This window comes from Mauremys reevesii, unplaced genomic scaffold (assembly GCF_016161935.1).
Source record: "Mauremys reevesii isolate NIE-2019 unplaced genomic scaffold, ASM1616193v1 Contig1, whole genome shotgun sequence".
In the NCBI taxonomy this organism is placed as follows: domain Eukaryota; kingdom Metazoa; phylum Chordata; order Testudines; family Geoemydidae; genus Mauremys; species Mauremys reevesii.
The window spans coordinates 3,195,421-3,223,252 of record NW_024100715.1 but is presented as its reverse complement, the minus strand read 5'-3'; the positions used below and the strand labels follow the sequence as shown (position 1 = coordinate 3,223,252).

At 46.4% G+C, this 27,832-nt stretch overlaps 1 protein-coding gene across 1 annotated transcript; it reads right to left on the bottom strand.

Moving 5' to 3' along the window:
- Positions 1-1,178: 1,178 nt before the first annotated feature.
- Positions 1,179-16,903, bottom strand: LOC120392423 (E3 ubiquitin-protein ligase TRIM41-like). The gene is made up of 7 exons (XM_039517175.1): positions 16,486-16,903; positions 14,280-14,375; positions 12,314-12,544; positions 10,669-10,691; positions 6,371-6,486; positions 4,576-4,608; positions 1,179-2,105 (listed from the first exon to the last, which is right to left on the bottom strand). Exons 1-7 carry the CDS (start codon positions 16,891-16,893, stop codon positions 1,594-1,596), a joined length of 1,419 nt encoding a protein of 472 aa, XP_039373109.1. The 5' UTR covers positions 16,894-16,903; the 3' UTR covers positions 1,179-1,593.
- Between the last annotated feature and the right edge of the window lie 10,929 nt (positions 16,904-27,832).

Genomic DNA, 27,832 nt, shown 5'->3' with positions numbered 1-27,832 from the left:
GGAACCCCTAGATACTGAACCCGGCCCTTGGTGCTGCCAACTCAGATGGGCAGAAGGGCTACATGCTAAATAATTCAACTAGCTCTAAGGTTTGTACCATTATTTCACTGATCTGCAAATGAGCTTTTCAGGGAAAATATGGATATTTTTATTGACAGCAACAATTCTAGTGCCAGCACATTTAATAATATGAACATACACCATCAAAGTATACATTTATCCACATTTTATAAGCACCATGAAAACTGATGTGACAGAGGCTAGACATTTCGGTTTTAATTCAGTGCATCTCAAGAGGGTTTTCCATATGATCTGTTCATACTTATTTCATAGTCCTGTTATTGCCAGAGTAATCCCCACACTTCCAGTTAGATTATTTACTTAATGATATAATGGGGATGGAAGCGATGATCTAGTGGGAAATCCAGTGCATGATGGAACTTCAGCATCACTGACATATTTTGCATCAATCCTATATTGCTCATCTATTTTTGCCTTTATATATTATATTTGGCAGCAGACACAAGGGAACTGACTGGGCTTTCAGGGCTCTGTTCATTTTAAATTTATTTTGGCAAAATCCATGCGGAAACCAACCTTTTGTTTCTATCTCAAAATACATCTCACAAAGCAAACCGGAATTTTCCAGAAAGTTTTAACAGACACATTTCCCTCTCAGGTGCATCCGCTGGGCAGGGACGTCTCCAGGCCCCAGCACGCCAAGCATGTGCCTGGGGTGGCAAGCCGTGGGGGGCGCCCTGCCGGTCGCTGTGAGGGTGGCAGGCAGGCTGCCTTCGGTGGTTTGCCTGCAGGAGGTCCACCGGTCCTGCGATTTCGGCGGCAGGTATGCCGAAGCTGCAGAACCGGAGGACCTCCCACAGGCATGCCCCCGAAGGCAGCCTGCCTGCCGTGCTTGAGGCAGCAAAATACCTAGAGCCACCCCTGCCGCTGTGGGACTTTAATAAGGAGAACAGGAGATCACAAGCAGTTTGCCTACACTGGGAAAATGCCTTATTCTAGAAAATATATGAACACATTTAAACTAACACAATGATAAATATGACCTAGGTGCTTTTGATAATCCCAGCCTAAGTTACTTAGCAGTACAAGTTCCATTGAAAATCAATGAGTCTTACGTCACGTCGGTTCTTTTGGAAATTCCAGCCTTTGCACCTCATACACGCTAACAGTTGTATTTAAATATATATTAGCTGGTTGTGGCTAAATAACGACCAGCTCACGTGATTTTAAACACCCCTGCACTGCCCTTCCAGCCTCTGCAGCCAGGTTTCCCCCTGCTCTACCCCACCCCCCTCATTCAACCAGGCCTCCCACTGCTCCCCTGCCCCCAGTTGAGGGGTCTCTCCCTGGCCCTCAGCTGGGTCCCTCTCCCACAGGTGGCTCCCTCCTTCCTTGGATGAACCCGCCCCCCCACATTCCACACAGAGATGGCCTCCTAGGAGCATAGAGTGCCTCAGACAGAGCTCCACAGCCAGAGAGCTATGGGTAGAGCATCACTCCCCCTTCAGCCCTCTGTGTGGAGGGAGACTGGCTGGCTGAGTCCTACAGGTCATAGAGATCAGGGGGTGGGGGCTAGAGGAGCCGCACACTAACAACAGCCCAGAAAAATGGGCGAATTCTCTCCCCGGCGAAAGAGGCCAGCGGAAAAGTGAAGATCGGGTCCCCGCAACCAGCATCAAAAAACGCCACCCGCCCTCCTTCACAGTCCAGATAAACCCGGATCCTGCGGGGTGCCCGGCTCAGGGACAAGGGGATGAACTGCTGAGGGGATGTGAGAGCCCGGTACCGATCTCCTCCACCCTGCACAGCCCAGATCCCCTGCTCATGGGTAAAGTTGATCTGTCCCTTCCTGCTCACAGACCCTCTGGCCACCCCCACAGCACAGAGTCCCCTCCCCTCCATCTCCACCTCCCAGTAGTGTCTGCCCGAGGTGAATCCCTCACAGCCCAGCACGCAGAGCTCAGTGTCAAATCTCTCAGGGTTGTCGGGCAGATCCTGCCCTGTGTCTCCCCATTTCACACGTTTCTGATCCGCAGACAGGATGAGGTTGGGATGGGCCGTGTCTGGATCCAGAGTCACGTTCGCTGCAGAGAGAGAATTAGAGCGTGAGGGGCAGAGCTCAGCCCTGGGGGAGGGTCTGATCATGTCGGTGCAGAACCTGCCTGAGCTGGAGAGTGAATCAGGCAACCTCCTGCCTCCAGGATTTACCCAGCTCTTCATGGGGAGCAGCGCTGAGATCTCAGCCATGTTCAGGGGGGATTCACACCCCTAGTTACAGGGGCCTCAGGGCGGCAAAGCAGACAGCAGCCATAGTGTGATGCATCCTGTCTATGCCCCTAGCAGAGTCGTCCCTTGGGTAGGGCAAATCGGGGCAACCACTCCAGGCCTCACACTTTGGGGGGCCCTGCAGGCCAGTGCAATTTGCCAGCACAGTTGGTCCCGGAAGAAACAAATCTGTCACTTCCGTCCCAGATCCCGCACCCCCCTAGGCACAGCCCTGGGCCCCAGCATGGCCCCAACCCACTGCTACAATAATGACTGGGATCGGAGTTCCTGTAGAGCCCCTGTGCCATCTTCACACGGACTGGGGGAGAGGGGGGCTCCCTGGCACCGGAGCTATTTTCTGAAGGCTGTTTCCATGCACATTAAGGCCCCTTTGCTCTGACACAGCATCACAAAAGGGCCTGACAATCAGGCCCAGGGGTGGCTCCAGGTCCCAGCACGCCAAGCGCGTGCTTGGGGCGGCATGCCGCGGGGGACGCTCTGCTGGTCGCCGGGAGGGCGGCAGGCAGGGTGCCTTCGGCGGCATGCCTGCGGGAGGTCCACCGGAGCTGCGGGACCGGTGACCGGCAGAGCACCCCTGCGGCATGCCGCCGTGCTTGGGGCGGCGAAATGTCTAGAGCCGCCCCTGATCAGGCCCATGGAATCTTTCCCCATCCACACCCACCTCTCCCCACAGGTGTGATTAGAGATCCTGGCATCATAGGAGGCTCCCAGCAGATTACAGGGAATTCAAAGTCCCCCTGTTGAATTATGCAACTCTTCACAGCCCGTCTCCTTGCAGAGCCCCCTCCCTCCTAACGATCAGGCAGCTGAGCACTAGAAAAACTGCTTTTATAGAGACACCACTGGCCCTCCATGACTCTGTGTAGCTGTGATGTGGGTGAGGACACTGCACACTTCCTGCATGGCTGCTCGTCTTGTGCTGGTCTATCAGGGGGACTTTCCAAACCCCACACTGCTGGCCCCATGGCCACGCAATGGCTAATACAGTATTGCCAACTTCAAGAGATCAACTCTCATGAGATTGGACCAAAAATCAGGACATTTTTAAAAAGGATTCTATTGTAGTTTTTAGCTCAGTCTCTTGATGTTTGAACTCCCCTGGCCCCTCCCCAGGGTGTGCGCATATGACAATTAGTTTTGCCCACTCTCCCACATGCACTGGAGAAGGGGATTTTGGCTCCTGCTGCTGGACCTCTCACATTCACATCTGCCCATCTCCTGCCCAGCAATTAATCCTGTGCCCAAGACCCCATCAGGTCTGTCCCCATCCAACCCCCCCCAATTCAGTCCCCCAGCCCCCATCATCACTGTCCCATCAGTTCAACACCCTTATCACCCTGCTCTCAGTTCACCCTCTCAGCACTCACCCGATCTGCTCAGAACTCACCATCAATACAGCTCCCCAGCCCAACAGCCCCCTGCTCACTTCAGGCCCCCTGCAGCCACCAGGCTATAATAAAGCCCTCCCAGCCTCACCTCTGCTCCTCCTAGGGTTCTTCACCCTCTCTAGGCCTGGGGGACTACAGTGGGGTCCCCTCTCCCACTTCCCAGGGGAGCACCTGTACTGGGGTGGCTGGCAGCAGGAGCCCCAGCCGCTACCACAGCAGCTGATGGGATGTGCAAGTAAAATTAGCCTCATTTTTAGAACTCTCAAATGTCAGGATTTTTTTTCTGCCACAGCTCTATTGCAAAATCATGAGTGAGGCTTAATTTTACTCAGAAATCGCATCTCTCACAATCAATTTGTGAGAGTTCACGTCTGATAATATGCCTACCTAAGCCCTTTTGACATTTTTAACATTTTTTTGACTTGTACATTTCTGTTTTATCTCTCTAATTTAAATTTTTGTATGTTAAATTTTCCCATTCTTCATTGTACCACTTATGCATTTACTACTACTAATAATATTGCCAGGGGATGTGATGTATGTGCATAAAGAGTTCTGAGAATGAGGTGAGATGTTCCTCTCTGATTTTCAAAAAGGCACATTTTAAAACTCTTAGATCTCTGTGGAGATCCACTGCTTGTCTCCTCTCCCCCACCCCAGCCCATCTGCTTAACACAACCACTATTTAAAAATTCTAAATCATAATAGAGAAAACAATCTACTTTTCCGTTTTTATGAAAGATCTGGGCAGCCACCAGTAATACGGTGTTCAGCTCCTCTCAAATGCAAAATTGAAATAAAACCTGAACTATGGGGCTGCCAATGAGCCACCACAATTCATATGAAACTTTTCAGTCCCCCTTTGGTCCCAGAAATTTACCTTTGTCCAACCGCTGTCTAGACGACAGTGAGTCTAGAGAAAGAAATGGGTGAAAAAGATTGAATGTCACGTTGTCATGTTGTCGTGTTTATTAATATATTCACATTGTTAATGTTCTAACACAAAAACAAAATGAAAAGAAAAACTTTATTAAGTTATAGTTAAGAAGATTAAGTCCAATTCAGACCAATACAAACCATTACACACATCACTAATAAATAACCACAAACATTAAAAGCTAAGGACATGACCTAAGACTACATGACAGACCCAGAGATGTTTTACACAGCAATTAAACACCTGTGGCTGGCCCACGATAGCTGATTTGGGGCTCGGGCAATGGGGCTGTTTAATTGCGGTGTAGATACTCGGGCTTGGGCAGAGGCCTGGGCTCCGGGACCCTGTGACGGGAGAAGGTTGCAGAGCCCAGGTTCCAGCCCAAGCCCGAACCTCTGAGCCTGAGTCAGTGGACACGGGCCAGCCACAGGTGTTTGTTTGCTGTGTAGACAAACCCTCTGAAAACAACACATAATTCACCGACAGACCAATACATAAAACCTTTTTCACTGGTTAGCATTCAATCAGCTTTAAATCTGCCCCTGTACCACTAGTACTTAGTAAAACTGGCTCATCCTTCCTGACAGCCCTGGTGGTCTCATTATCTCCAGCTCAGAAGAATAAAAGGTGGAGAATCTCTAAAGCAGGGGTGGGGAACCTACGGCCTGCAGTCCAGATCCGGCTTGTTGCTAAATTTCATCCAGCCTGCAGTGCCACACCTCTCCCCTGCCACGGGGCTGGAGCCGCAAGTGCCCTGGCTAGCTGAGGGAACCCCCCCGGGACTCCTCCCCGGTGCTGCAGGCAGGGTCCCATCTGCTGGCCCCGCTCACCCCGCACCCGGGGCTCTGCTCACGCCCCCAGCTGTGGTCCCAGCCTCAGCCCCCTTACCCCTGTCTGCATCCTGCCCTCCCACTTCCCGGAGCCACAGCCCAGTCTTGGCCCCAGCTCTGGGGAGAGGGGGCACAGACAGGGATAAGGGGGGGGTGCCAGATAAAAAGTTTGGGGACCACTGGCTTTCAGCACCCCCACTGTAAAAATTGTTCCAGCACCATTTCCTCTACACCTCCCATGGGGCTGGAGTTGGGAGCGCCGGCTCAGTGTCCTGTGGGGGGAAGCCCCAAGCTTCCACGCCCCCTCTCTGCCTCCCCGTGAGTGAGTGGCCCGCGAGTGATTTTTTTCTGTGGGTCAATGGCCCGTGATAGAAGAAAGGTTCCCCACAGGACTCGCTCCAGGTACCAGCAAACCAAGCACGTGCTTGGGGCGGCACAATTTCAGGGGCGGCATTCCAGCAACCTTTTTTTTTTTTTTTGCTTCGGCACTTGCGCTCTCGGAGGGTTGTTTTTTTTTTTTTTTTTTTTGCTTGGGGTGGCAAAAATCCTATAGCCAGCCCTGGTTCCCCACCCCTGCTCTAAAGCAAGAGAGGGACTATGACGACACAGGACGCCTTGCAGACAAAAAGTCCAAACAAACATACTTCAAAAACAGTTAATTCAGGAGGAGGCTCAAGCTCAGGTTAATGTTCATAGCTGCTAAGAAAGGAAACTCCCTAGGGAGCCTGAATTTAGGACCCTAACCCAGTGTGTATTTGCTGCATTGAGAGCTGAGTAGAGAATTCATAGGTTCCAAATGATTAGTTGACTATCTCCATCCACAATCATTGTCCCTAAGAGATTTCCCCAGCTCTGTCTATTATCAGTGTAATATAGGTGAGAAAATTCCCCAGGTGACTGTTTATTACCTTTGAATTTCTTCATTATGGTCCCCAGAGATGCATTTCTTTGAGAAGATTCCCAGATTCTCCATTTCAGTTCAGAAGACAAGGCCCCTGGGTTCTGAAACTTCTCCCTCTCACATCTGAAGAAAAACCCAGTGTTATTCGCTGTGGAGTTTGTTCATATTTGTGTTTTACTAAAATGTATTTTATTCTAGTGAATGGCTGTAGCTCAGCAGACCCTGGAGGATTACGTTCTCTATTGCCCCAGGAATAGGTCCAATGCCAGCTTGGATACTACAAGCTTCCCCTTCATTTTGGTGAGACTGATATTGGAAAACTGCATCCAGTTCTGGTGTCCCCATTTTAAAATGGATGTTGAAAAAGTGGAGATGGTGCAGAGAAGACCCACAAAACTGATTTGAGGGCTGGTGAAAATGCCTTGCACTGAGAGAACCCGGGCACTTGAGTATGGAGTATAAATACCTTCATGGGGAGAATAGACTTGGTACTAAAAGGCTCCTCAATTTAGCAAAGAAAGGCACAACAAGGACCAATTGCTGGAAGCTGAAGCCAGAGAAATTGAAGTGGGAAATCAGACAGACATTTTTAAGAGTGTGGGTGGATTAACCAGTGAAAGAAACTGCCAAGGGAAGTGGTGGATTCTCCATCTCTTGACAGGGATGCCAGAACACGGGGGCCATGGCCCCATCACTTTTAAAAGTGGGAGAGCTCTGCTCTCTCCCTTGGTCCCTGCCTTAAAAGCAAGTGATGGGGGCGGGGGCGGAGAGGAGCGAACGGAGGGCAGGGTCTCGGGGGAAGAGGCGGAGCAGGGGTGGGACCATGATTTGGACGCTGGCAGCCCCCCCACTTCTAGGGAGTTTCAAGCGTTACTGTCTGTTGATGTCTTCAAATCAAGACTGAATGACTTTCTGGAAGGTGCTTTAGTCAACGCAAGCTAGGATATAGTCAACTACAAGTTATTGGGCTGAACATAGGAATAACTGGGTGAAATTTAAGGACCTGTGATACATAGGGACCGACTCCATGGGTGCTCCCGGGCTGGAGCACCCATGGAAAAAAAAATAGTGGGTGCTCAGCACCCACCAGCAGCCCCACAGATCAGTCCCCCCTCCGTGCCTCCTGCCTGTTAGCAGGCCCTGCCGATCAGCTTCTCCTCCTGCCTCCCAGCACCTCCCACCCACTGGGGATCAGCTGTTCAGCAATGGGCAGGATGCGCTGGGGGAAGTGGGGGTGGAGCAAGGGTGGGTAGAGGCTGGGCAGGGCAGGAAGAGCTGGTGCGGGGCCTTAGGGGAAGGAGTGGAGTGGGGCAGGGCCCAGGGCCAAGCCGGGGTCAAACCCCCCCGAGGAATGAGAAAGTCGGAGCCTGTGCTGTGATATACAGGAGGCAAGATATGATGAACTTACAGTCCTTTCTGGCCTTCAACTTTATGCATTTATGAAACTCAGTAATACCAGGTGGCAATGAGTTCCACAGGTTAATAATGAATTGTGTAAAAAAAACCAAACAAGTATTTCCTTTTCTCAGCTTTACACTAGTTGCCTTTCAGTTACACTAAACATCCCCTTGGTCTTGTATTGTCCGTGTGGGTAAGCAGGATCCCCTGGCTTATATCCTGTACACCACTGAAGGGAGATAATTAGTGACAATCCTTGTGGTGATGTAGATGCCCATTGTACCAGGACCTGGAGTGAGACCCACTAACCCATTTCAAAGATAATTTATGTTATTATTTAGTTCTTTGGATACATACAATGGTCAGTCCACTAGCATAGGGGTTCTCAGCTTACAAAGGCCAGTGTGTGTCCACCCCACACTTAGGGACAGAAAACTACTGAATGAACTGGCACTGCCCAGGGAGCCGGGAGCAGTGGGGAGTCGGTGCAGTTCTGGGGGGCAGGGCTGGAGCTGGAGGGAACTGGCTGGTGCCTTCTATTGCTGGTTCGTCAATGGCTGGGAGATGAGCCATGTAACACGGCTGGGCGGGTCCCTGCCCGTAGGTGTCTGTGTCAGCACAGGGCCTGTCAGGCTTGTAGCTCGACATCAGCATCACGGGGCGAGAGGCAGCCCAGGCTGGGGATCTGGAGGGCTCAGCAGTGCCACAGGCCAGGCTGCACCCCGGGAACCCGTCGCACTGATGTAAATCTCCCTTGTGGCAAATTAAACTGATTCCTCCTTGTTCTGCCCTCAGGGGACGTGAAGAACAACTGGTCACCGCTCTCTGCAGAACAGCCTCAGACAGACCTGGAGACTGTTATCAGGCCCTGCCTCAGTCTTCTCTAGACTAAACACACCCATTTATTTCAACCTTTCCTCACAGCTCATCCATTCTAAGCCTCTGATCATTTGTGTTGCTCTGCTCTGAACTCTCTCCAATTTCTCCACATCTTTCTGAAAGTGCGATGCCCAAAACTGGACACAGTTTTCCAGCTGAGGCCTCACTGTGGCAAGAAGGGGGGAACAACGTCCTCCTGTGTCTTACCCTGACCCTCCTGTTAACACACCTGTGCTGGGTGTTCACCCCACATCAGCCCCCGGAAAGGGTGAAGGAAGCAGAGAACGAGGAGATTGGGGAGACAGGCCACACACAGGGGGTTCAGGCCAGAGCAGTGACCCCTGGCTGGATGATGAAGCTCAGCTGAGCAGGTGGGGGCTGGGCTCGTGCAAAGCCAGGCAGGTGGCAACAGAAATTGGCTGCAGTGAGGAAGTCTGCAGCCCCCCTCTGTGCACTCGACAGGGCAGGAGGGGACCCAGGCAGAGAACAGCCTGCTGGGAGCCGGGCCCTGGGGGAGGGAGTGTTAGACTCACAGGGCTAGAGGGGACTGCCAGGGTCACCTGGTCTAACCCCCGTCAGAGAGCAGGGGGGAGACGAAGGCCTGTGGGAAGGGAGTGGGAAGCAGCCCAGGGAGCGAGCAGACGTTGCCTGCATGTGGCAGGGTCCCTGGGCTGGGCCCTGGAGCAGTGGGTGGGCTCAAGTTCCCTTACCAGCCACTGATGGAGGAGCATTGCCTGGGCAGTGGGACCAGTGAGCCACTGCCCCCCAGAAGGGGAAACCGTTTAGTGACCTGGCTGGAGGCAGAGTCAGGAAGAGGAAGCTGCAGCTCCTGGAGCGAGAGATGAGGCTGCAGCATAACAGAGACAATGGGGGGTGGGGGACCCAAGGGGAGAGGTTGGCCCTGGAAGAGCTAATCCCCAGAGCAGCCAGGAGGAGGCAGCACCTGCGGTGAATACAGCAACCTGGGACAACATCCCACAATGACATCTGCCTTTTTCACAGCAGCATCACACTGCTGCCTCCTTCACTGTGTGACCCACTTCAACCCCCAGATGTTTTTCCACAGTACTGCTGCCTCCCCACTTATTCCCCATTTTGTAGTTGTACATTTGATTTTTCCTTCCAACGTGCAGCACTTTGTCTTTATTGAATGTCCCCTTAAATTGATTTTAATCCTTCCTCCCGCTGCCCTTTATAATCTAAATAGACACAAGAGACAAACTCCTTTGGGCAGGGACTGTCTCTGTCTGTGCAGCACCCAGCATGTTGGGCCCTGGTTTTGCCTTGAGTCTCTGGGCACCGCCACGGTACTACTGATAATAGCACATTATATACTCCTTAGAGCAGGGAATGTCTCTTCCATGATCTCTGTTGCCACACCCAGCACATGGATAGAGCTCACTGCATAATAAGACACGATTAATAAACAGCTCATTGAATAATCAGCAGATGGCACCAACTTTCCATCACTACCAACCTAGGTGGAGTTTGGAGTCTATGACCTAGAAATGAAAAAAACAAACAAACCCACATTCTCCATCCCCAATCCCCTGAGGTCTCCATTCCACCAACTACACTATAAATAACAACCCTCTTTGCTGGCAAATAACTCTTCTCAGGCTGGTCTACTCTGGAGTCTAGTAAAAGTGACAAGAGCCCCAAGCAGCAAAGAATCCTGTGGCACCTTATAGACTAACGGACGTTTTGCAGCATGAGCTTTCGTGGGTGAATAGCCACTTCGTCGGATGCAAGTCTTGCATCCGACGAAGTGGGTATTCACCCACGAAAGCTCATGCTGCAAAACGTCCGTTAGTCTATAAGGTGCCACAGGATTCTTTGCTGCTTTTACAGAACCAGACTAACACGGCTACCCCTCTGATACAAGAGCCCCAAGATTAGATTTAATAGAGGGAGATTGGGAACCAGCCCCACACTCTGCACTTCTGGACCATGGGGAGCAATGTCTTATGTCCAAAATCCCTTCCCTGCATTGTGAAGTGAAAGGGAGGGCAAGAAAGAGCCACCTACCTCCTCAAGGTGCCTTTGATGTCCTAGAGGAGAAAGATAAAAGGAAATTCAATCCTATATCACATACTAAGGATCTCTCCTGCTCTGGAGAGGACTCACTTTGTCTTCACAGTTTGAGGTTCTAAGTGAAATAATTTGTTATTTATTAACACAAACAAAAACTTTGAACGTGCTGCCTTTGCTCCTTTGGAAAAGTGCTGTAACTTCAGGATCTGGGCCTGTAAGTTCAGGAAGTTTATATGTGGAGGCACACTAGCTCTTTGTGTAACAACATTTGAATAGCCACCCGGCACATGGAATCCGAGGGCTCAGTCTTGTGATGTGTTGAACAAGGATCTCCCGAACACTCACAGGAGTGGAGAAGATCCCCTCCTGCAGACTCCAGGGGGGCCAGAGGGAGGGATACCCCCAATCCGTGCTGCCCTCATGCTGTAAACTCTCTCCGCACTCGCCCACAAGCATTCTGAAGGCCCATCCTGTGGACTTGACAGCCACAGGAAACTGGGGCTGGGTGAGAACAATGACTGTGGGGTACAGAGTAACAGAGGGACATTCACCCCAGGTTCAATGCAGGAGACCTGAGGAGTGAAGAATGCTGCTCACACCAGATATTGGTTGCAACAGAGAATTTGACCCTAGATATCAGCTAGAGAAGTCCAGGGTGCTACATTTTATTTCTCACCTTCTTTCTTGTTTGCTAGTTAGAGGCATTTTTTGAAAATTAAAATCATTAGAAGTCTTTTGGAATTCTAACGACTACTTACACTTTCAGGTTACCATAAGTAATGAACAGCTTCCCTAACTAACTTCAGTTCTGGCAGAGAAAATCACCACAGCCTCAGAGCTCATCATCAATTTTGAGGCCAATATTTTCCCTTTTTTGTGGTACGTAGGAAGTGTGTCAAAATCAGGTTTAAAATGGAAACTCAGCTCAATCTTGGCTATTTCCATAATGAAATAGTCCCATCTTTCATCTTTTGGAGTTAGTGTTTGGAACACAGAAAATGCCAGACTGGATCAGACCTGAGGTCCCATCTAATCACTATTCTGTCTCCAAAGATGGACAGTGCCAGATGCTTCAGAGGAAAATGTAAGATAATCTGCCCCCCACATTCTCATCCTGCTCTCTAATAGTTAGCAACTGGCTGAAGCAATGCAGCATGAGGTTTAATATCACGCTGCATATTCTTGTTATCCATATAAATATCCGATCACTTTTTGAGTTTTGCTAAATGCTTGGTCTCAATGACATCTGGTGGCAATGAGTTCCACAGTCTAATTACATGATGTGAGAAAACGTGTTCATTTGAATTTGCCACCTTCTAAATTTATTGAATTTCCCTTTGTGCTTGCATTAGGACACAGGGAGAACAGAGTCTGGAGTTTGCCGGTTTTGGAGGCATCTTCTCCCACTAGAATTCAAACGAAGAATTTTCTTTATTTAGGACTTGATCCAATGCCCATTGTACTGAAGAAGAATATTTCCATTGACTTTAATGGGTATTTTATCAAGCCCTAAAGGAAAAATCATGTATATTTTAGCAATACTGTATGTTCTGACCTTTCACTCCTACACTCCAAAAGTGAAGGGTTAGGAGACTCTCTTGCCCTGTGAAAGGTTCTGGGGTATTTCTAACTGTCTCACCTGCAGGAATTCACTCGCTGGCTGCTGGCATTTCTGCTCCATCTCACTGATCAGGTGACTGAAAGAGGATATTTCTTCAGATAGTTTGGCAACATACTTCTCCCTCCTTTTTTCAATTTCCGTATTCAGCTCTTCCAGCTGAACCAGCAGGAGTCGTGCTTGTTCCTCCAGAAACTGGCGCAGTCGCTGAAATTCTGACACAATCTTCTGCTTCTCAGTTTGTAGTTGTTTCTGAAATGAAGAGATAAACAGGGAAAGCACAGGTCAAGGCCAGGAACATGGAGTGAATCATGGGATATTTTATAAAGACTTATGTATACACATGGAAGCATGTCATTGCAACCCCATCAAATTTAACTTCTGACATTTTATGGAGAACATACTCTATGCTCAGTAGACAGATGGTTTTTCCAATAGATTTTCAAGAGTCCTAACTGGTGTTTAGAATATGAATGTATCTTGCATTGTTAGAATATTCTAGAAAACCAGATCCTTCTAATAACAAGAAGGACAACAAGTGTGGGATCTAGAACTAGACAGAAAATTATTACTTCTGGGGAGCAAAGAGAACCCAAACTAAGAAGCACTAGATTTGAATTGGGGAATAGATGCTCTCAACAAAATACACCTAGATGTTTAGGGCCATGTTTCTAAAACAGGCTTGAAAATTAGAGCACCAGCAATTGCTCAGATAAGTTTTGAATGGACAGTTTAAGATACATACATTTGGTCACATCATAAATCTCCAGTTTTAATCCACACAGGAATTCTGCCCACAAATTGGGTGGCTGGCAAGACACCTATTTGCATGTGCAAATCTGAGTTTGCAGGGCACTTAGAAACATGTGTATGTGAACTGGACAGAAGCCCACCAATTCATGCTCTTTCTGGAGCACTCTCTAGCACCTGATACCCTCGGAGCAAGTAACTTACATCATATTTAGAACCCAGATCTTCTTCATGGCAACATCTAGCAGTGATATCACTTAGGGCCTGTTCCAAAGCTCACTGAAATCAATAGAAATCTTTCCAGTGACTTTGCTAGGGATTTGATTAGGCTTTAAGTGACCAGCTTTCTCTGGGGCAGCAGATTTATGGAGCAGCTGCCCTCACTGTCCTGTTGTGGTTAGGTCTATTGAAATTAAAGCCAAAAAAATGGGGGAGGAATTTACAATAAATGTTGAAATTTCAAAGTTATTTCCATTTTTCAGTGTTCAAAATGGGACAACTTTCAATTTGTTTGAAAAAATATCTTGAAATAACTTTTAGAAAATTTTCACATTTTTGTTTCCCCTTTTTTTCTAAAATGTCCATTTACGCACACACCCTGTTTTTCTTTTATTCCCTTCTGTCCGTAACTCTTCAAAACTTCTCCCATTTTAAAAAAGCGGCAAAAAGAAAGGAAAAACTAAGAGGAAAAAACCCATAGAAATTATTCACTTTATTGTACTCAGTGGCAAAATGGAGTAAAGGGGAAAACAGAGAGATAAAAATTAAACTAGAATTTTTGAAAAATGTTCAGGTTTTTAAAACCAAAATGAAAAATATCTGTTTGAAATTAAAATAAACATTTTTGTTCATTCTGACATTTCCTGTCAAAAAAAAGCATTTTTTTTTTTTTTGGGAAATGACATTTTCCCAGGGGAAATTTTTTTTTCTACTAAACCCCATTTTTCTGCAGGACATTTTTATGGTTAATTTTTCAACTAGAGCTGGTTGGAATTTTTCAAAGGCTAAACTACTGTTAGCTAAACAAATCAATTACATTATCAATGGAAATATTTGGATTATTAAAAAAAACCCCTTTCTTTAATGCTCCATTTTCCTGCTTATTCTCAATTAAACCAGAACAGCTTTTCTTTACAATGAGGATCAGTATTTCATGGCAGGGAACAATTCTTCAGACAAAGCAGAACAGAGATAACATCTTTGTGCACATTTCCTTCAGAATAATAACTGCACCTACCAGCAGTTCATGGCTTTCATTTTCCCCCCTCAATTTAAATGACAGAATCTTTCCTCTCTCTTTCTTCAAAATATCCAAACGGCTCTGAATCTGGGCCTAAAAAAAGAAAAACTGGTTTAGTTTTTTGGAGGATTTTCCCTCTGTTTTATTTATAATTTTCAAGAATATTAAATACACAACAACATATGTGATTACTCTGACCACCTGGCTATACAGTCATTCTCAGGCTTGTGATCGCTCCCTCTTGCGCTCTCTTTGGCCCAAATGACTCTCTAAGTATTTATCCCCAGTGGAACAGCTTCAACAGGAGAGATGGAGGGAGCCCTACATCAGACTATCCCAGAGAGGTGGCAGGTCCCTGTTCAAATCTCTTCTTCCCATCAGGTGGAGGAGGGACTTGAACTGGTGGTTTCCCATATCCCAGGTGAGTACCCTAACCCCTAAAAGTTATGAGAGGGGTCCACCTCTGCATGAACTCACCTCAGGGGCCTGATCAGGTGGGCATGCTCCATAGGTGCTGGAACTAGTGGTGCTGCTGCACCCCCGGCTTGAAGTGGTTTCCATCATATCCAGGACAGGTTGGTTCAATGGCTCTCAGCACCCCCACTATACAAATTGTTCCAGCACCCCAGTGTGCTCAGATGTTGCCTACCAGATTGGGCCCCACACAGGAGTTAGGTGGCCTAACACTGATCTTCCTCAGAATCGTGAATCGCTATGGGGCTTAGGAGGATAATTCGCACCTAGATGCCTAGAGCAGGGCAGTAGTGCGCATGGCACAGGTGCCAAGGGAACTATTTATTGAAAAACAGAGGCCAAGTTTAAGTGCCTGTAGGGCTTTGTGGGAGTTTTGTGAATTGCAGTGGAGGCTCCAACTGGGGTTTAGGCACCTGAGTGCTTCTGTGAATCTAGGCCTCACTGACAAACCAAGCTTAGGGCAGGGTCTTGGCTGAAGCTTCACTCCCCTGCCCCCCCAGTGCACATGTGGACACACTCTGCACGTGCTCACTATGAATTTTCTGAGCAGTCTGCAAACCACACTGTCATGCAGGGCACATTTTGGTATATCACTGGTCTTGGCATTTCTGGGTGGGCCTGAGAAATAATCCTTCCCCTTACCCTAAGCATAACCAATTCCTGACCACCCCCCTATGCACTGGGATTGCCTGAGAGTTTGGGAGAGTCAATGAGATGATTCACTGGGCCACATTCCAAACAACTAACTCAATGATACACAAGTTGTGTGCATGTAGTATCTTTAAGTCCCCTTTACCCCCAGCTTACTACAGAAAAAAAAATGCAGCCAAGCTACTTGATTCTTGCGACCTCAGTGATCAATTTACATCAGTTACATTTTCAAAACTCCCTTCTATAAAAGATGTTTAATGTGGCTTGGGTTTTTATTATAGAGAGGGAGAAAGCGGGTATTGCTTTGGGCTGAGGGGGGAAAACAGGGTTAGGAGTAGACATCATTTTCTCTCTTCCCCAGCTGCCAAAGCCTGGGTGTACTCCTCCTTGATCCTTCACCACCACAACCAACCCCTCTCCTTCCTCCCTCAATAGGACCCTGGATCTTCATTTTGAAAATATGATCACCCAGCCTCTGTGAATTTCAGGAAATCTGTTAAAAGGGCCAGCTCCCCACTCTTGTCCATTCTGTATGAAAAACAAACGCTGCTGCCCTCCCTTCCCCCCATTTTTTGCAACTGTTAAGAGGAAGCTGTGTGAGCTTGTAGTTTCCTGCCCCCTGCATGGTACACACAAATCATACCATCGTTTAAGTATCTTGGTACTATTAAAGCCATACATCCCTGCTAGTGTGGGTGTAGTTATACCTGTATAAAAAGTGTGTATAGCTTATTCCTGTATGGAAAGAGAAACAAGCGTTCCTGCCATAAGGCACCTTTATACAACTTGTATTCACACTAGGGTTTTGCTGGTATAACTATTTTGTTTAAAAAAAAAAAATCACACCCCTAACTGACAACGTTAGATCACTATAAGCATCATAGATAGAGCAGGCCTTAAAAACATGTCTCCTCAACATTCTTCCTGTATAAAATCCCTTCTGTTTTTCTACCGTGTGATTGTAGGAAGCTAGTTTTATTATGTTGCTGGTTTTATATTTCTCAGATGGCTCTGTTCTGATTGTTCCAGCATACCTTGGCTGGGTTGCGTTCCAAATGCAAAAATGACTAATTATTACCTGGTAATCCAGGGCAGCCTCCTCAATAGGCACCACAGAGTGTTCTTTGTGACTGCGGGACTCTCTGCAGACCAGACAGATGGGGGTTTGATCCACTTCACAGAAGAGTTTCAAAAGCTCTTCATGTTTTTCACACGCTTTCTTCCCCCTTGGCTCTGGGATTTTTTTTGCTACATCAACTACATTCCTCAGCTGCCAGTTAGGCTGGAATTCTCCTTCCCCGAAGGCTTCTCTGCACTGAGGGCAGGGATAGGAGGGGGAGTTTTTGGAGTCCTTCAGGTACTGAGTGATGCAGGATCGGCAGAAATTGTGCCCACACTTGAGAATCACTGGATCGTTAAAATAATCCAGGCAAATGGAACAGATAACAGCCTCTTGGAGATCTTTTACCTGGTTTGTTGTCGCCATAGCACATACGAGAAAGAGGAAAATCACTTTCACTTTGCTCAGAAAATGTCTGTGCCCGATTGTAACTGGCCACCGCCCTTCCGGAAACCCAGTGCAGCTGCCTGCCTTCTGCCTAATTGCTGATCTGCTGTGAATCTGTTACCTGTGCTCTCGGGTCCTTCATAGAATGAAAAAGGAGGAAATATAAGGAGAGCTATAAAATAATGAATATATTGAACTCCTACATGTACACAGATTAGACTTTAAACAAATATTTTATCATACAGTCATAAACAGAATTAAAGTCAGTGAAGAGATACAAGCATTTGCTACGGAAAACAAAGAGCTGATCATAAAATCCCTCATCACATGCCCACAAAAATTTTATAGAGGCCAACAGTATTGGCAGAATTATGCCACAATAGAAGAAGAAAAGGTAATTCCATTATACTTTGCTTATCAAACCAACATAGTTAGAAATTATATTAAAAAAAATCAAAACAGTATCTGATGTGAATTAGAAATAGGTCAGAGTTGCAAAGTTAGGCCTTGGCTACACTGGCGCTTTACAGCACTGCAACTTTCTCGCGCAGGGGTGTGAAAAAACACCCCCCTGAGCGCAGGAAGTTACAGTGCTGCAAAGTGCCAGTGTAAACAGTGCCCCAGCGCTGGGAGCATGGCTCCCAGTGCTGTAAGCTAATCCCCACGGGGAGGTGCAGCTGGCGCCACGACCACACTCGCACTTCAAAGCACTGCCGTGGGAGCGCTCCCGTGGCAGCGCCGTACAGCTGCAAGTGTAGCCATACCCTGAGTTTGATTAGGATTGGAACTTTGCCAAAGTTCTGGTATTCTCGTTCTAATCAGGTCCGCTTCTAATACAAAAAATAACAGATGTAATTTTCTTACTACAGTATGTTGCAATATTTAAAGACTTGCTAAGAGTATCTAAACGTGTAGGCTGGCAAAAATGAAATGATGAATACAATTAAATTAAAAATCAAGATTTATACAGTGCCACGTTAAATCAGCTTTTTAATTTATTTAGCCAAGCATTCAGAAATCATGAATCAGGCCTAAAAAAAATGAGATTTTTATTTTAAATAATATATTTGAGTTATTTTTATTTGCCTTCAGGTTACTGAGCCTTTAGGTAACATTTATGTTGTGTTTTCTGTAGCTCTGATTGAAACACATAATTTCTGTTCCATGGGAAGTTCTGACATTTCAAAATTTATTTTGGTTCTGAATCAGAATAAAACGACTTGAAATTTCCCACTAAATGAAAATGTTGAAAAAGCTAATTTTGGGTCAATCAAAACATTTCATTCTGATTTTGATTTTTTTTAAAAAGATAACATTTCAAAATGAAAAGATGTTTTGAAACAAAACAATTGAAACAATCCATTCTGAAAATGTCAAAAGGAAAATTTCAACATTTTTGACCTGAAACTCAAAAAAGAGTCACGCAAAAAGTGGAAACTAGGTCAAATTACAAAGGATTAATATAAAAAAAACCAAACCATAAGCATGTAGGGACAAAAGTAGAAAGGCCAAGGCACAAAACAAGATTAAACTAGTTAGGAGCATGAAGAGTAATAAGAAGATATTTTCCAAATCCATTAGAACCAAGGGGAAGACCAAGGACAGAGTAGGCCCATTACTCAAGGAGAAGGGAAAGACAATTACAGACACTGAAGCAAGGCTGAAGTGTTAAATGCCTTTTTTACTTCGGTTTTCACAAAAGAGGTTAGCTGTGATCAGACGACTAACATAGTGAACATAGTAAATGGAGTAGGACGGGGTCTCCAAACTTTATGAGACAAGGGCCATATTAGATTTTTGAAGGGTCTTTGGGGGCCAAAGGACTGTGAAAGAAATTAAATATATGCAATATATATGCAAATATGCAAAATATATGCAAATAGTTAAAAAAGGTTAATCGATGCAGGTACTGTGAAATCACACAAAATATTTGTCAATACATTAAAAATTATTTCACATTTTTTTTATTTTATTGCTAAAATCTCACACATTTGTATCATACAAATACTGTTTGGTTCTATTAGTGATGTACCGGTAGTTAAAATTTAACCATTATGAAATTGTTAATTTCCATCTTCTTTACTCCATTTACTGGAGATGTAATTAAGCATCTGGCTTGTATTTTTACTCTAAGGCAGGGGTCCGTGCCTGCTCGACTGCAGCAATGACTCTCCCCTAAGTTAGCTCCCCTTTTGGGGGGGGGGGACACTGGCTCCCGGGGGCACTCACCCCTCTGCACAGCTCAGCTGAGCTATCCCTGCCCCACACACACATGAACGCACGCATGCACGAGCTGCTGCTCGGCATGCCTACTCAGCTGCAGCCTGACTGTTTGCTTCTCCCTGTACCTGCTCGGCTGCAGCAGCAACTCTCCCCTACGTTGGCTCCCCTTTTGGGGGAACACTGGCTCCCGGGGGCACTCACCCCTCTGCACAGCTCAGCTGTGCTGCTGCCCGGTGTGAGCTGCTGCCAGCGCCCCTCTCCTTGCCTGCTCCTGCCTACTCAGCTGTTCGCTTCTCCCCTGTTGGTTGGAGGGCCGGACAGATGGAAGCCCCAGGCTGGATCCGACCCGCGGGCCATAGTTTGGAGACCCCTGGAGTAGGATATGAGGCTAAAATAGGGAAAGAACAAGTTAAGAATTGCTTAGTCCTGGTCTACACCCCTCCCTGACACACATAACTATACCGACCTAACCTGTGGTGTAGACAGTGCTCTCCCATTGACCTACTGCCTCTCGGGGAGGTGGAGTACCTATGCCAGTGGGAGAAACCCTCCCATCTGGGTAGATACTGTCTTCACTGAAGCACTACAGCAGCTCAACTGCAGCGCTGCAGCTGCACTGCTGCAAAATTCTAAAGTGTAGACAATCCCTTAGAAAAGTTTGATGTCTTCAAGATGGTGGGGCCTGATGAAATACATCCTAGAATACTTAAGGAACTGGCTGAAGAGTCTTTGAGAATTCATGGGAGGATAGGAGAGATCCCAGAGGACTGGAAAAGGGCAAGTATAGTATCTATGTCTACAAAGAGAAACCAGGGAATTAGAGACCAGTCATCTTAACTTTGGTACAGGAAAGATAATGGAGCAAATCAATTTGTAAATCTAGACAATAAGAAGGTCATAAGTAACAGTCAACATGGATTTGTCAAGAACATATCATGTCAAACCAACCTAATGTCCTTCTTTGACAGAGTAAGAAGCCTTGTGGCTAGGAGAAAGCAGCAGATGTGATATAGCTCAACTTTGGTAAGGCTTTTGATACTGTCTCACATGACCTTCTCCTAAGCAAACTAGGGAAATATAGCGTAGATGAACCTACTATAAGGTGGGTGCATAACTGGTTGGAAAACTATGCTCAGAGAAAGCTATCAATGGTTCACATTGTCCTGGGTCCAGCTCTATTAAATATCTTCACAATTGATTTGGATAATGGCATAGAGAGTACACTTACAAAGTTTATGGAAGCTACCAATCTGGGAGATATTGCAAGCACTTTGAAGGACAGGATTAGAATTCAGAATGATCTCAACAAACTGGACAAATGGTCTGAAATAAATAGGAGGACTTCAATAAGGACAAATGCAAAGTACTTCCCTTAGGAAGGAATAATCAGTTGCACAAATGGAAAAGGACCTCCTAGGAAGGAATACAGCAGCAAAGGATCTGGGGGTTATAGTGGATCAGAAACTAAATATATATCAACAATGTAACACTGTTACAAAAACCAAACAAACATAATTCTGGGATGTATTAGCAGATGTATTATAAGCAAGACACGAGAAGTAATTCTTCCCTGCTACTCAGCGCTGATAAGGCCTTAGCTGGAGTACTGTGTCCAATTCTGGGCACAACACTTTGGGAAAGATGTGAACAAATTGTAAAAAGTCCAGAAGACAGCAACAAAAATGATTAACGGTCTAGAAAAACTAATGTGAGACAGACCCGCAGCCAAACCAGGACTGCTCACTCTGCTCCAACAGAGCTGTGTTAACTGCGCAATAACTTATGCTTCCCACAGAGCCTCCAGTGACTCAGTTTTCAGGCATGTGACAGCAGCCTATCCCTGAGTAGACGCTGGTCACATGACCCCCATGCTCAGGTATTTCTCCATCCCTGCCAGAGCTGCAGATCAGTCTGTGCAACAGTCAGGAACCCAGTCAGGAACCTTCTACATCCTTGCAGTATTAGACTCCCTAGGCTTCCCAATCTGGTTCCTGTTCCTGTCCTAGCATTGCCTGTGCCCCGTTCCAGTCTTGTCCTTGCCCTACTCCAACCTTGCTCCAGCCCTGTTACTGATCCACTCCCGCTTGGCCTCTGACCCCTGACTTTGACCTGTATCTGGACACTGGCTATGGTACTAATTTGGCTTGTCCACAGACTCTGGCCCCATGGCTTTTTGCTATGGTGGATGTGTTTTACAGCTTTTGTAACCATTCTGGAAAGTTTATTATTCAGTAGTACCCACTATGTGCTACGTACCTTCCACACACATACATCTAATTTAGCTCTGGAAGTCCCTGGTTCATTTCTGGGTGTGTTGGTCAAGAGGGATTCCATCAGAGCTCCCACAATTTAATTTTCCCCTGTCTACACATGTAAAAGCTCCTAAAATATTACAACATGACTTTGGCTAAAATCATGTCTAAAAATGGTTATTTACATGGTGTAGACAAGGCCTTAAAGTGCCAGTTGGGGGACCTGAGATTTCTAAGGTCTGGTCTACACTGGGTGGGTAGAAGGGGGATCAAGCTAAATTATGGAACTTCAGCTACATGAATAACATAGCTGAAGTCGACATACTTAGATCTACTTACTGCAGTGTCTTCACTGTGGTAGGTCGACTGCTGACACTCCCCCGTCGACTCCGCCTCTGATTCTCACTCCAGTAGAGGACAGGAGTCGACGGAAGAGTGCTCGGCGGTCGATTTATTGTGTCTTCACTAGATGCGATAAATCGACAGCCGTTGGATCGATTGCTCTGGAGGTAAGTGTAGACATGCCCTTAGACTGCTGTCAATCTAGTTGTTAGCCAGCACTTAGAACACAGGCTACATTGGTAAAGGACCTTCCCCTTAGGATGGGTGAAGATCGTGAATCATACTGATTCTTTTACATCAGTCAGATGCCTTAGAAACGCTGACTGGGATGAATTGTTGATGGATCTATCCCATATGGTGGAAACTTATAGTGCTACTCTTGAGTGGCTTTGCCCTTTTCTTTCTAGGAGGATCCCATAGGTAGTGCTTTGCAATTTTTTGTCTGCCCTGAGGACTTTTTCATGCAGACTGTCACAAGCTTCTATTCTTTAGGTTATGGAGAGAAGTCTCTGACCTGTTCTTCTAAATATGAAAAAAAATTCAATTTTGACTTTGAGTTGGGAGGTTTAATTTTGAGGACAGAGTTAATATGATAAACAACAATCATATTGCTAGGCAAGAGCTTATGGGCATTATTTCATCTAACCTTATCACTGCAAATCTGAAGACTAAAATTCAACCCATCCCTATTCTTGGAGAAGGGAGAGTCTATAATGTAAGGGAAATTATAAAACAGCATTAAGAGGTCCTGTGTTGTGACTGGCCATTAGACATCATGCTTGTGACATATATTGCTACCCCACACAGTATCTTTGGGGACTACTGTACAGTAACTCCTCACTTAACATTGTAGTTATGTTCCTGAAAAATGCTACTTTAAGCAAAATGATGTTAAGTGAATCCAATTTCCCCATAAGGGGGGGTTAGGTTCCAGGGAATTTTTTTTGCAAAACAAAAGTATATATATATATATATATAAACACACACCGAGTATAAGTTTTAAACAATGTAATACTGTACACACCAATGATGATTGTGAAGCTTGGTTGAGGTGGAGGAGTCAGAGGGTGTGATATTTCCCAGGGAATGCCTTACTGCTAAATGATGAACTAGCACTCGACTGAGCCCTCAAGGGGGTAATACATTGTTGTTAATGTAGCCTCATACTCTACAAGGCAGGGGAATGGATGGAGGGGAGACAGTATGGCAGAGAGAGAAAAAGATTTTGTGTGTGTGTGTGTGTGTGTGTGTGTGTGTGTGTGTGTGTGTGTGTGTGTGTGTGTGTGTGTGTGTGTGTGTGTGTGTGTGTGTGTGTGTGTGTGTGTGTGTGTGTGTGTGAGAGAGAGACAGACAGACAGACAGACAGACATTGTCCCTTTAAGTACTGTGACCCCAGTAAGTACATTGCCTTTTTAAGTAGATCAGCAAGTTGAGACAGAAGCTGCTGCCAGCAAGCTCCCTCCGTCCTGAGCCCTGTCATGTCCCCCACCACCACCCCGGCTCTGTGGAGATGGCCCAATGGGGTAAAGGAGCAGGGGAAGGGGACACCCTGACATTAGCACCCCTCTCTCCCTTCCCCCCCTTGCACTTTTAACCTTAAAGTTTTAGGATCTATGTACATTATCTCCCACTTAAAATGATTTGAAGAGCCTCCAACGTTAGCTGCTGAAAACAGATTACAGGAAAACAGGAAAATGGAAACTGCTGTGGATGACACCATGAAAAAAGTCACCTCAGAACAGGTAGGAGAAATGGGAGGTGATGATACAAGCCTCACAACAGCCAAGTGATAAAGGTGAAGGTCACAGACACGGATGAAGAGGAGTGTTTTTTGGCAGAAGTTGCGAGCAGTGATCCAATCCAAACTATGATCCCCAAAAAAGGAAAAGTATTTGCAAGCAAGTTAATTTTTGGAGTAATTGACAGTAATGAATAAATCAAAATTTCTATTTACAGTTTTGGTCACACTGTACCATCATTTGACAACATTTTATTGATTTTTTCAGAGAGCACTGCTTATACTGAATTTTTTTGACTTGCAAAAAAACCCAAAAATAAAGATGACATGATGGTAAGAAACACAAAATGGAGTATGAGAAACACACACTATATCTTCAATGAGATCTTACCCCAGGAATCTTGCTGGAATCTACCCTCCCTTTGATCAGAACCTTTCTCAGTCAAGGCAACAGGACAAGTGCATTGCGGCGTGTGCCTACCTGCTGAATGGATGAACTGTAATGGTCAGCATAGACATATATTGATCACACCAGCATAGACATATATTGAAGGTGAACCCTAAGGAAATTAAGATTTTAAATTATCCTCCACATGTCCCATATCCCACTACAATGAATCCAGGCAGGGTCGTTTGGAAGCTGGACACTTTATGTTTCCATCCCACACCACTGTCAAGTTTTAGCAAATTAGGAGAAGTCAGCCCATAAGAACAACCCCAATGTATCAGTAACTGCTAATGGTAACAATTCACTACCTCTCCCTACTACAGGTAGCAAATTCCTACAGAGAGCAGTTTCACCCCTAGAGTGTGAGAAACTGCTCTCTGTAGGAATTAGCTACATCAGATAGCAGTTTTTAGCAAATGAGGACAACTCAGCAAATAAGAACAACTTTATGTTCTTGGTGGGGGGACTTAACTTCCCAGACATCTGTTGGGAAAATAACAGAGCAGGGCACAGATTATCCAGCAAATTTTTGGAATGTATCAGAGAATTTTTTTTATTTCAGAAGATGGAGAAAGCTACTAGGGGAAAGGCTGTTCTAGATTTGATTTTGACAACTAGGGAGGAACTGGTTGAGAATTTGAAAGTGGAAGGCAGCTTTCATGGAAGTGATTATGATTCTAAGGAATGGTAGGAGGGAGAACAGCAAAATAAAGCCAATGGATTTCAAGAAGGCAGACTTCAGCAAACTCAGGGAATTGGAAGGTAAGATCCCATGGGAAGCAAGTCTAAGGGGAAAAGCAATTGAAGACCATTGGCAGTTTTTCGAAGAGACATTATTAAGGGCACAAGAGCAAACTATACCACTGTGTAGGAAAGATAAGAAGTCTGGCAAGAGACCACCCTGTCTTAACCAGGAGATATTGAATGATCTAATACTCAAAAGAGTCCTACAAAAAGTGGAAATTAAGTCAAATTACAAAGGATGAATATAAACAAATAACACAAGTCTGTAGGGACAAAATTAGAAAGGCCAAGGTACAAAATAAGATCAAACTAGCTAGAGACATAAAGGGTAACAAGAAAACATTCTACAAATACATTAGAAGCAAGAGGAAGACCAAGGACAGGATCGGCCCATCACTCAATGAAGGGGGAAAGACTATAACAGAAAATGTGGAAATGGCAGAAGTGCTTAATTAACTCTTTGTTTCAGTTTTCACCAAGAAGGTTGGTGGCGATTGGATGCCTAACATAGTGAATGCCAGTGAAAATGAGGTAGGACTAGAGGCAAAAATAGGAAAAGAACAAGTTAAAAATTACTTAGACAAATCACGTGCATCTGACGAAATGGGTATTCACCCACGAAAGCTCATGCTCCAATACATCTGTTAGTCTATAAGGTGCCACAGGACTCTTTGTTGCCTTAGACAAATTAGATGTCTTCAAGTCACCAAGGCCTGATAATATCTGAGGCATTAGCAATTATCTTTGAAAATCATGGAAGATGGGAGAGATTCCAGAAGACTGGAAAAGGGCAAATCTAGTGCCCATCTATAAAAAGGGAAATAAGGACAACCTGGGGAATTACAGACCAGTCAGCTTAACTTGTGTACCTGGAAAGATAATGGAGCAAACAATTAAGCAATCAGTTTGCAACCATCTAGAAGAAAATAAGGTGATAAGTAACAGCCAGCATGGATTTGTCGAGAACAAATCATGTCAAACCAACCTGATAGCTTTCTTTGACAGGGTAACAAGCCTTGTGGATGGGGGGGAAGTGGTCAACATGGTCTATCTGATACAGTATCCCATGACCTCATAAACAAACTAGCAAAATGCAACCTAAATGGAGCTATAATAAGGTGGGTGCAAAACTGGTTGGAAAACAGTTCCCAGAGAGTAGTTATCAGTGTGTAAGGGGACTGTTGCCCCCTTACTAAGATTCAGTGGGGGTGTTTGGTTGCTAGCTCCCAGCACTAAAAAGGGAGTGGTCGATGGGAAATCAGGAGCCTGAGACTGACAGTCTCCAGGAACAATGTGGAGAGGCCAGTGCTCCAGGTCAGCCTGATTGACAGGGTGGGCAGGCTAATCAAGGAGTCAGGAGGCCAGGGGGGTCCCGTCCTCCGTGTGAGCTGGATTTGTCTGAGTCAGATGGAGTGGGGCCGAGCTAAGGAGAGAGCGGGGCCCCAAGCTAAGCTGATGGGAGCGGAGCTGCAGCCCAAAAAGCCAGAGCACGGCCCAGAGAGAGCAGCCCTGCCCTGGGAGCAGAGCTGTAGCAACCAGAGCCAGAGGGGCCAGACAAGCAGCCCAGGAAGCAGATGAGAGCTCAGAGCAGAGTCACAGAAGCAGCCTGCAGAGCAGCCCTGCCCTGGGAGCAGAGCTGTAACAACTGGAGCCAGAGAGGCCAGAGAAGCAGTCCAGGGAGCTGAAGTCAGAGCAGCAGCAGCCGTGCTGAGGCAGAGTGGAGCTGGAGCTGGAGCAGGGGCAGTCTGGAGCTGAGTGCGGTGAGCAGCTGGGCAGAGCGAGGGGGACCCTGGGCAGTGGGCCCAGCGCAGGGAGATACCTCAGCCAAGAGGCCCTGCAGGCCAGACTGGGAGGGGGATTGTAACCCTGACAGGGCGGGGGTGACGCTGGAGAGAAGGGTCCTGCCACCCAGAGCCTGAGGCTTTGGCTACACTTGCATTTCAAAGCGCTGCCGCGGCAGCGCTTTGAAGCGCTAAGTGTAATCAAAGCACCAGCGCTGGGAAAAAACTCTCCCAGCGCTGTCCGTACTCCACTTCCCTGTGGGGAATAACGGACAGCGGGCTTTGACTACACTGGCGCTTTGTAGTGCCGCAATTTGCAGCGCTGCAGAGGGTGTGTTTTCACACCCTGCTGCAGCGCTGCAAATTTGTAAGTGTAGCCAAGCCCTCGGAGTGTGTGGCCACCGCCGGAACAAGTGTCCGACCTGCAGCGTCCCTGCAGCACAGCCAGGGCCTGAGAAGGAGACCTGGGACCTACAAGGAGCAGGCTGTGAACTGCCCTGACCTTTCAGAGACACTGTTTGTGATGTTCCCTGCCACAGAGCAGGGCGATGTGTTTCCTGTAACCTTTCCCATTTTTCCTTATTCTTTTTTTAAATTAAGTGTTAATTAAATAACTTGTATTTGCTTTAAATTGTATGATGTGATCAGTGGGTCAGGGATGTGCGCAGTGCAGAGAGAGTACCCCGGAGTGGGGACACCCTAGCCCCTGTCCTAGGTGACCACAGCAGGGTTGGGGGTCGAGCCCCCTAGGAATCCTGGGCCCAGCCTTGTTGGGGTTACGAGGACTCTGCCAGACAGCAGAGTGGAAGGGGAGTCCTCAAGGGCAGGGAGGCCTCTGGGTAAAGGAAGTGGGTGCGAGGACTCAGATCCTTTCGCTAGCCCACTTCACCGGGGTAGTGCAGAAGCCAGGAAAGTTCCCCACAATAGCGGGACCATTCCCCCGCTTACAAGTGGTTCACAGTCAGGCTGAAAGGGCATAATGAGAGGGGTTCTGCAGGGATCAGTTCTGGATATGTTTCTATTCAAAATCTTAATCAATGATGTAGATAATGGCATAGAGAGTACCCTTAGAAAGTTTGTGGACAACACCAAGCTGGGAGGGGTTTCAAGTGCTCGGGAGGATGGGATGAAAATTCAAAATGATCTGGACAAACTGGAGAAATAGTCTGAACCAAATAGGATGCAATTTAATAAGGACAAATGCAAAGTACTCCTCTGAGGAAGGAACAATCAGCTGCACACATACAAAATAGGAAATAGAACAGGAGTACTTGTGGCACCTTAAAGACTAACAAATTTATTGTAGCATGAGCTTTCGTGAGCTACAGCCCACTTCTTCGGATGCATAGAATGGAACACACAGACAGGAGATATTTATACATACAGAGAA